Source organism: Sprattus sprattus, assembly GCF_963457725.1.
Source record: "Sprattus sprattus genome assembly, chromosome: 11".
NCBI lineage: Eukaryota > Metazoa > Chordata > Actinopteri > Clupeiformes > Clupeidae > Sprattus > Sprattus sprattus.
Window position 1 is genome coordinate 21,370,050 of NC_137909.1, and position 10,295 is coordinate 21,380,344.

General features: G+C 40.6%; 1 protein-coding gene across 1 annotated transcript; it reads right to left on the reverse strand.

Annotated features, from left to right (window-relative positions):
- Nucleotides 1-96: 96 nt before the first annotated feature.
- ak3 (adenylate kinase 3) lies at nt 97-7,113 on the reverse strand. Its single transcript, XM_080848090.1, has 5 exons — nt 6,807-7,113; nt 4,632-4,751; nt 4,058-4,230; nt 2,594-2,712; nt 97-1,944 (listed from the first exon to the last, which is right to left on the reverse strand). The coding sequence occupies exons 1-5, from the start codon at nt 6,952-6,954 to the stop codon at nt 1,818-1,820; spliced, it is 687 nt and encodes a 228-aa protein (XP_080704216.1). The 5' UTR covers nt 6,955-7,113; the 3' UTR covers nt 97-1,817.
- Between the last annotated feature and the right edge of the window lie 3,182 nt (nt 7,114-10,295).

Sequence of the window (10,295 nt, forward strand, 5' to 3'; positions counted from 1 at the left end):
GAAGAGGCATTGGTCAAGATGAAAGAGCAGAGGACCAGATGATGGTGTTCGACATATTCTATTTGTTGACGGTGTTGTCAAGGAGACAGAATACATTTTTAATTTTTTCAAATAAGTATTTATTTAAAATAAAAGATATTCTCTTGATGGAGTGTCACATTTTACACTGAAATAGAACGGTCGCTGTGACAATGATACTTTTCTTCTATTTTTGTACAGGGTATAAGAGCATACAAGAGTTGACCACAAAAATGATTTAACAAACATGGACTTCCTTTTCTCAATGTGCGTCTCACCTTAAGTACGAATAACTTGATCCCTTCTAAACTGTAGTATTACATTCTTTACTATAAAACCCTTTCACTTCATTTAAAGACTGGTGATTTATACCAAAACCCTTATTTCAAGGCATTCTGTGTGCAATGCTGACTTAAGGTTGCATATCTAAGACTATAATCTTCAAGAATAAAACATTGTTTAAACAATTTAAATTCAATTTACTACGAATAACACCCATATTATTATCAATTAGAGTGCCACACCCAACTAAAAGCAGTGCAGCTTGATATACTGCTCCTAGAAGCTATGGATGCTAAGGCAGAATCATTGCACTCATTAAAGGATTGTTTAGCATAGTGTGCAAGTAAGCAGCATGGCAATCCAAAGTTTTTGCTACAATTTTCCTACATTAAAGGTGCAGTATGTAGAATTTTGTGGCATCCAGGGGTGACCTCTCCATTTCCAAATGTGTAGCAGAAGCTACGGTGGCTGTAAGGTGCCATGAAAAAGTGGAAGGGCCTAGTGCCAGTGTTTTGGTGTGCCTGTTCTGTATAACCATGGTGGACTCCACAGAAGAGGACCCACTCCCTATCTAGATACAAAGGGTTCATTCTAAGATAAAGAAAACTCACCGATTTGGAGTTACAGGTGATTACACACTAGTGAATTAAGAATACTCCATTCCTGCAACTAGTCCACCCTAAACCCTACATACTGCACCTTAAAGAGAAATGTGATTCTCCGTGATACTACCATGAACACAGTAAAAGTTGGTTTTATATTAAAACAACACAATTAAGTCTGAGTTCCCGAGTCCAATATATATGTAATTCCCCACCCCACCCCATGGTCATGAAATACCTTTAATAATTAATACTTTTAAATTCACCAAATCATCTTCAGCTGCGCTGTGGCTCCGTAAAGGAAGGTTTGGACTGGTACAAGGTCCCTGTCAGGCACTGTGGCTGTATAGGCAGTGATTCCGTTCTGGTTTGGACCCTTTCCTCCAGAGACTTGTGGGAAACTAAAGCTGCCAGAATGCTTCCAAGTAGAGAGAGTATGTGTTGTGCTCATGCAAAAAGGCCACACACTATTTGACTGCGTAATAAGAGGACACAAAGCATACAAAGCCTATCTGTCTAGCAGACCCTTTACCAATACCTGCACCTCAAAGGTGCACTCTGAGAGAAAGTCTCAACATAGACACAGAGAAGGCAATGCACTCAACTCACTAATATTCAGAATGAAACAGTCAGGAATGAGGTACAATGTAGTACAAAGAATCTGCATTCTCTGAGTAGACTAACAGTTACACCACATTAACAGTTATTATTTATTGTAGCATGAACCAAACCAATGGTTTTTATTGCCTATGTTCAAAACGGCATGTTGCAATAAATAATACTCCCATTAAAGGTCACCTGTGTGACTTACAGAGACCTCATGCCACCTTAAAGTCACCATCAGCGTTTTCTTTTTGATAACGGTGTTTTCTCTGTCCCTCGCTGGCGGCCTGAACCAGAGGAGTCTAGCTGGGGCTAGGCTTTCCCCGCAGCTGCTTGGCCTCCAGAGGACGAGGGGATTTTCCTGGCCAGGTAAGCCTGGACGTGGGGCCAGATCTTGTTGGTTTCGGTTCCTGAGAACGTCTCCAGCACGCCTTTACTCCTGAGACCAAAAAGAGGTTTTGGGTAATTTTTTCTCAGTAAGACTGACTTTTGTGTCTGAGTTCATGACACAACTGCTGTTACTGATGTGCAGTATTGATTTACATTTACATTTAGTCATTTAGCAGACGCTTTTGTCCAAAGCGACGTACAAGGGAGAGAACAATCAAGCTAAGAGCAATAAGACCTGGTGTAACAATAAATACTGTTTTTTTTTTTTTTTCAAGAAATAGAAAACGACATAGAAAGAAAAAAGAAGTGCGGGACTGTCACTGCTTAAGTGCAAGTTAAGCCAAGGTGCCAGTTAGGAAGGGAAGTGCTCTCTGAAGAGTTGGATCTTCATGAGCTTCTTGAAGGAAGAGAGGGACGCCCCTGCTCTGGTAGTTCCTGCAGACTTGCATGTTTACACAGGAAATACCTCTCCTATTATGTAACCATAAAAGCATTAAGAGCCAATGCAGAGAGAGATATCCCCTGTGCAATACATTTCTACAGACAGTGGGTTGTATTCACAAATCTAAGTTTGCAAGTTTTTGCAGGTACAATTTCGATATCATTCAACCAACCATCATTCGATGCAAAGCCTTAAGAAATAATACTAAAAAGATCAAATCATATGAAGAACCACATGAATTGTCAGAAGTGGCTACCTGTAATACTCTAGAACAGGTTGCGTCTGATGCTCATAGCCTTTCAGTCTTCTGGTGACGGTATCAGGTTTGTCATCATCTCTCTGGGTCAAGGCCTCTCCTGTGACATCATCAATGCCCTGTATTTAACATGGAATAAGAGGTCTGCTGTTAAGGGAGTGGTCTAGTATTTGATGTATAATATTTAAAGTACTGCCGGAACTACAATCATGCTGTACCTCGGATGATAAAAGGGTTGCAGCTGTGTGCAGTCTCTGTTTAGGACATTTTTTTAAACATTTTCCAAGCCTCCAAAAATATATATACAAATACAGTAAACCAACCTAAACAAATAGTTGACATACACAAGATACACATATATAAGGAACATTTTGGTGTCGATGTTATTGAGTTTTTTAATATATCTTTTGCCGTATGTGAAAGTATTTCTGAGGTTTTGGATTTAGACATAATTCATTTAGCCCTCTACCTTCGTGATCAGCCCAGAGTATCTAAAAGCCTCAAATATCCTTCATTCTAGCATGACTTAACACCGCCGCTCATATTCCCAGATATGCTCTCATTGAGTGTATATATCACGCCTGTATTTTATAAAAACACATACAATCAGACTGCATTCATGGGCATACAGCTTTCTGTGATGTTTAGATGGCAACATAAAGCCTTTGTTTAAGATGACATAAACACATAGGGGCACCGCCAGCACAGGTGGATCCTGCAATGACCTTACTTAAATGCTCTGAGCTGACCTTCATCGGCCATGTGGCTGGACTTGGCAAACTACTTCACACCCCATTACCGACCACAGGTAAATCATTAAATGGAAGGTAATACCCTCTTGTCTAGCCCGTATGTCAGTGGCTTTCTTCCACGCTCCACTTCCCTCTGCACTGGCTCTGTTTATCCTTCCAACAATAATCTCCCCCCGGAGCTGCCAAGATGTCTGTTTGCTCTGGTTTAATGACAAGGATGAGTGCAAAGGTCTGCACTCATATCTCCTCTGTAAACAAACAAACGCTCCAGTGTTCTTAACCCGTCCACGTAACCCACCTGGATCTCATCTTAGGATAGTAGCTGGCGGCACACTAGCAGAGAGACCATGGGCTGGGACCTAAAAGTGACACTCAAGTACGAGATGTTCTTCAGATGCGATCGATGACTAAGAAAACAAGACATATTGTTTCTGTGTCTTTGTCTGGAAATCCGTTTTTTCTCTTTTGAAACAATAGTTTAAATGGGCCAGGTCAAGCCTCTAAGCCACCCACCCCTGTGCATTTCAGTTTTACATTCATCCTGAGCTCGATCAAAGCCATGTTTGCCCCAAGTGTGCCAGGTCTCAAATCCCAATTCAGCAGAGATTACAAAACTCTTAATGATCCTCAATTTGACTGATGGCACAAGCCAATAAGAGGTGGGAGATTAAAATGTAAATGCGGGGCATGTTTGGTCTGACGGGGGACTTACCGGGACTGTGGGGGGGTTGAAGTGGGTGTTGTAGACGCGACCGCTCGCGAGATGCACCCAACGGGAGGTGAGGCGGTCTTTGATGGTCACAAAAGGCACGTTCAGGTTGATCACGGTGTCCACGTTGCACACGCTTTCCAGCGCCTCGGCCTGGGACACTGTCCGAGGGAAGCCTGGCAGGGGAGAGTAAGAGAGGCCCCTAAGAGAGGTTCTTCCCACGGGTGCATCCACCTCCCCCTCCGCTGCACCCCTGTTATAGAACTCTTTTGTCTAAACTCCAGAGCAGAGCTGTGGTGAAAGAACAGTGTAGCTTTGCACAGCACTAGAGTAGATATCTCAATGCAGACCACACAAAAGTCCCTTCTGTTCAAGCAATGCAAGAACACACTGATGGGAGACTGGAGGAATCTTGAAAAACCTCAGTTGCAATGTGACAATGACAACATGACAACAGCATTACAGCAACAGCTTAATATTTTAACCTGTGCCAAATAGCTACTTGATCCACAAATATAAATGCATGCGACAAAGGACACACAGCGAAGGTAGTAAGGGGGAAGGAGATTGTTTTTACCATCTAGCAGCCAGCTGCTCTGCTCTATGTTGCGCAGGTTTGACAGGATGAGACGGGATATTACATCGTCAGGCACTAACTGACCCTGGTCGATGCAGGACTTCATGAGAAGCCCCAACTCTGTTTCAGAAATCAAGGAATGGAAAGATACATTAGGGAAATTGACATTGTTATTAACACACATCAAGTGAATTCCAATGCATAACAACTTTCAGTGAGATGAAATACTGTATTGTCATATTGAAATACTGTACATTTGCAGCAGTGCAACAGTCACTTGTGAGGCAAGGCTGTTTTGGTATAAACTTCTTTATGAGTGGTAAATAGTTAAATTGGTCCAGAACCAAGGGCAACGTCATGACCTCTATTTTCCAAGAAAAGGCCAGTGAAAACAATGCAAGACTTGAGTCTGGTGAAATCTACAGTGAATTGGAGTATCTTAACGTCCCAGTGTTTTTCCATGTTCTGCTGTGGTTCACTGTTGCTGCGTGGTTTGGGTGTTACGCAGTGAAGGTCAGGGTGTTTTTTTTTTTACTTTCTTATCAGGACCCAGAGAATATACAGCCTGTCTTATGACCCAGGATAAAGTTCTCTCAGATATGAGCTTTCCCAACGGCAGCCCTTTTTATATTCATGGTCAAGTCAAGTCAAGTCAACTCAAGACAAATGTATTAATGAAGCACATTTAAAAACAGCTCACACTGACCAAAGTGCTGTACAATGAAATCACAATCAAATAAAATATCAAAACAAATAGAAAACAGAAACAAAACAATTAGATCACAAAAAAAAATCTAATCGAAAAGCAGAAGCAACACACTCAACATAGCATCTACTGTATTTACACATCAAAAGAACAGAAACACCTCTAACGGAAAGCAAATATACAAATTAGCAACTAAAACCAGGGGGATCCAAATGCTAAGGAATAAAAGTAGGTTTTGAGCCTGGACTTGAAGGAGTCAATATCTGATCTTATTGAGAGCGTCTGGTGATTATTGGTCGGTTTCACGTGTGTTCGTTAGTTCTGTTTAAAAAAGGAAAAAGGGAAAACTCATGAACACATTTATAATCTCTTACAATTCCATGCAAGTAACTGATAATAGACTCCACAGGAATCTGCATGTAGAATAATGTATATCAGTCAAAAGGTGGTCTTGCACAATTCTTTTTTGCTTGGGTCTCCAAAGTTCACTATCCATTTCTAGTCACAAAGACCTGCAGAATTGAATGTAGGGAGGAGGGTGAAGCTCACGCAAGGGAGCCAACTCTGAGCTTGGGTCCATTTTCAAGAAAACAGAAAGTTCTCAGAATCAGTCAGAATAGGCTATAAGCCTAAAACTCAAAGACCAATAATTTCTTCCAACTCAACGGCAGAATTCCAATACAGATCAGTCTTCTCTGCCATAGCATCACAGTGCGACGATGCACATTTCTCACGTAGTACACGTTCGGTGCAGCGGGGAGGAATGTCAAAGGTCATATACCCCTCAGGATTAAAATGTATTTAGAAAACAGCTGGCCTGGTATGTGGGAAAGTAACATTGTGGTATTATGCTCAATTCAACAAAACCATACCAGAGGGGGGGATGGGTATGACGTGATTGTTCATCTTGACCAGAACCGCAAGTTTTGAAGTTATAGGCCTAATGCAAAACGTCATTACATTTGCACATTACGTTAAAGGTGAACATCAGGAGTCGGTCATTTTACGATTTCAGAACCCAATGCTCTTTTCAGCCACACAGTTTTGATATATAGGCTATATATAAAAATATAAATATAAAAACTGTCTGACCTTCTGATTGTACCTTAACATATAGGGCAAGGTGCAAACAACACCAAGGTCATATGATAAACTCGCAGGTTGCACACAATCAGAAGCAAATAATGTCTAAATCTCAGACTTCTTGACTAAACTTGGTGTTATGAAAAGTTTGGCAGGCACATGATTGATTTCGACATCGCACCAACCCCATATCATGTTCTTCCACATTCTCTGAAAATACATTAGGGTAACGATTCTTAAATCACGAAATTAGATTTCTGCAGTTATTTTGCATTTTTTTTTTTTTTTTTTTGCAATTACTTATAGTAGCTAAACCATGGCAACTGTGTTGTTCTTAGACGACATTTGGTTAACGGAAACATTAGTCAGCACTGTTAATGCCTTACCTGTTTTTGCTTCGATGTTCGCCCTCAGTATGTCCCCGCTTGAAATATGCTTTAGTCCAAAACTTTTAGTTATGCGGTCGGATACTGTGCCTTTCCCGGAGCCAGGCGGTCCCATTATAACCGCACGAAATACCGTGCGCAAAACCATTTCCAAAACCTTCTTGCTAATCTAGATCATACAAATGAACGTGTGCTACTTAAAGCATACTCGTTTATTTCCAACAAAACCCTCTATACGTACAGAAAAGCTGTTTTATTCAAACGCTGGCATGCCTTGTCAGGACTGTCTGTCTGCAAACTGTTCTGCTCATCCTCTTGGTCTTACAAATAAGCTTTCCTCTCCGCTACATCACCGACGCGAATGGAAGAGGAGGAGGAACGTAAGCACTCAGGAAGGAAGGACGAATGTACTCTACTTCCACCGTGTATTCAGGGGCACATGAGGACATCTGATCGTGAAGTGAGCAAAAGACACTATGCAATGACAGTGGAAACTAGCCTACTTAAAAAATACAAGTGTATCCTATAAGTTGTTAACTCTATTCCTTATATAACGTTGTTATGTAATACGTGTGTTGATGGGTTAAATACTGTGGCCTACATCTCCGTTTGATTAATCCTCTGGTATGCTTCACCGATGTTTTGGATTTGGCACTGATGCAAACACGGATTGGCCTATCATGAACAGGTGATTTTATGGCAGGCAAGGCCAGGCTGGGGTTTGACGTTCATGTCGATTTTTAAACCATGCAGCGTTTTTTCTTTTTTTCTTAAAGAATAAAAAAATTGAGGAGCTTACGTGCCAATTTAGTGTATCACCCTCTATAGCCTCATTTCAGATGACACCATCACGTTGTTACGGTAATATTTTACCTACCGCATAGTGGTGCGTAATGACCGCTGCATAAAGTGAGAGAATGAGAAAGAATGAAGAGAAATAACAATATATTTCCGTTCCAAGAAAACACTTTTAAATGAATTACAATTTTAATGTTAATCCTTATCATATGGAACGAAATAGCCTCCATCCTCTAGAAGGAAGCACCATATGGGAGAAGCACACCGTTTGGATGTGGACTATTTCCCTCACGATGCCATTGATTAGGAAGACATCGCTGTAAAATGATTTCGGATCTGCAGCAACAGTTAGTGATTATACAGTGGCCCCGGTCAAGTAGCCCATGAAACATTTCAAAGAGTTAGAAACAAAAGATTACACGTACCCAATGTTTAAATATGGTGTCTTATTGGATTTTTTTCAGGATCAGCATCTTGCCAAGAGAATGTCGTGAAGTAGAAACCCTACTCAATTGCGCCCCCGCTAGACAAAAAAGACATTACATCAAAACATACCATTGACAAGGTACCATTCTGCAAGATGTCATTGCCCAAATGCAGGGATGGATTACCGAACGGGCCTACCGGGCCCATGAGCTCAGGGTGCCCATAAGCCAGAGTCTTTGTTTTGTATCTCTTTTTTGTGGTTGAAAGAGGTATATTTTGTTATTTTACTGTTAGCTTTAATTGGGTGTACCTTAGCTGTGTCAGGAAATGTGTATGTGTGCTGTAAATGCTGTTGAGGTACAGGTGAATTGAGTTATTTTGTAAATTAGAGTAATGTTTTGCGAGCCCACAATTTTTGCGTGCGCAAAGGGGGGGCTTTTACATGTCCAGGCCTAGGGGCCCATGGTTTCATAAATCGTCCATTCCTAAATGTATCAGCTTCTACTGAGAGCCACTGAATTGTATATTCCATATTGTACAGAATGCATCCTACAATTCCATATAAGTAGCCAGGAGGTACCTGATAATACCTCAGGAAATAGTCTTATGTCTCCCTGTGTCTATGCCTGGCCTATTTCAGATATAGGCCTATATGTTCCATTATTAAATAGCTGAAGTTAAGAAAAATAAGGCCAAAAAGGAATTCTTCGACTGTATGGATTTATGAAAAGCACCCATGCAAAATAAAATGCTATTTGCTTTTTTTAGTATGTGAAAGAATGGCTTTAACAAAGGAAGAACAAGCAATCTGTCCAAATAAAGCCAAACTTTTGCCATATCCTGTCATTAACAGCTGTTTTAAGAGTGTGTCATCTGTTCACTGTGGAATATATCCATCATTAATACTACAGTACAGGAATATCTACAGTATATGACCTGTAACTGCAATGTCAGATATACATTTGAACAAAATGTGTTACAAAGTATATTGATGACATATTTGTCTCTTATTGCAATGGTTTAGATAATTATATTTTTATTGAATATTCAGAACCTACAAGAATGGTATACTCTGTATGTATGATTTAAAAATAGACAGTTCCTTTCCGTTCTATATTGTTGGATACTATAACGATAGAGGGCGCTCTTAAACCAAGCAAAAATGCGTTGCATGGAAAACGATCCATGGAGTGCATGCGTGTGGAAAGTGAGACTAACTTTTACAATGAAATGACGTTTGAGGTTTGTCAGCTCCAGAATTGCATTTCCTGATAACAAGAGCAGGCCCACATATCTTATCTTTACATCATTCGTGTTTGAACACAATGAGGTAAACAACAGCAACATAAACAGCACTGATAAGAACTAACGCGCATGCTGACTGACATTGTTGGGGAATAGTGAACAACCAACAAGGCTGACTTCCGCCAGTTCTTTATTGCCACTACATGAAAATTGTAGCTTGTAGCAACTACTGAAACTTAAAAAAAAAATAATGTATCTTTATTTTACCATTGCCTCTCCATTGAACCCCCTTTGATCAGCCTTGCCCCCTTTTTCTTGATCACCTTAAAGGAATGCCCAGGCAATGCATTTGTCAGGTCACACCGTCATACACTTGACCTTTGTGTAGTGCATAAAGGAGCAGGCATTGCCCAGTGCACACACAGCGAATCACAGCCTGAGGAAGAATCACCATGGCCTAACTTAAGTCAATACATGTCACCTATACCTCTTTTGTCAGAGTATGAGTTATTGTATAATAATAATAATAATTCATTTTATTTTTAACGCACTTTTCATTCCAAGGAATCTCAGAGTGCCTACATATAAGAAATGGCTATAATAATACAATAAAATTAAAAACAAATTTAAATATTAACACAAGCATAACAGAAAAGATTTAACACAAGGCCAGAAATGCTTTCCTGAATAAAAAAGTTTTAAGTCCAGCTTTAAAGGAATCCAGTGTCTGTGTTGCCCTTAGGTGGTCAGGGAGGCTGTTCCATAAATGTGGCGCTGCCGAGCCCGGTCGCCCATGGTGCGGAGCTTGGTTTTGGGGACGCGGAGGAGCGAGCTGTTTGAAGACCTGAGGGTGCAGGTGGAGGTTTGGGGAGTAATTAATTCTTGTAGGTAGGGAGGTGCATGTCCATTAAGGCACGTATGGGTGATTATAAGGACTTTGTAGTCTATCCGGAAAGAGACAGGGAGCCAGTGTAGTGAGTGTAATATTGGTGTTATGTGCTCATATTTCCGGACCTTCAT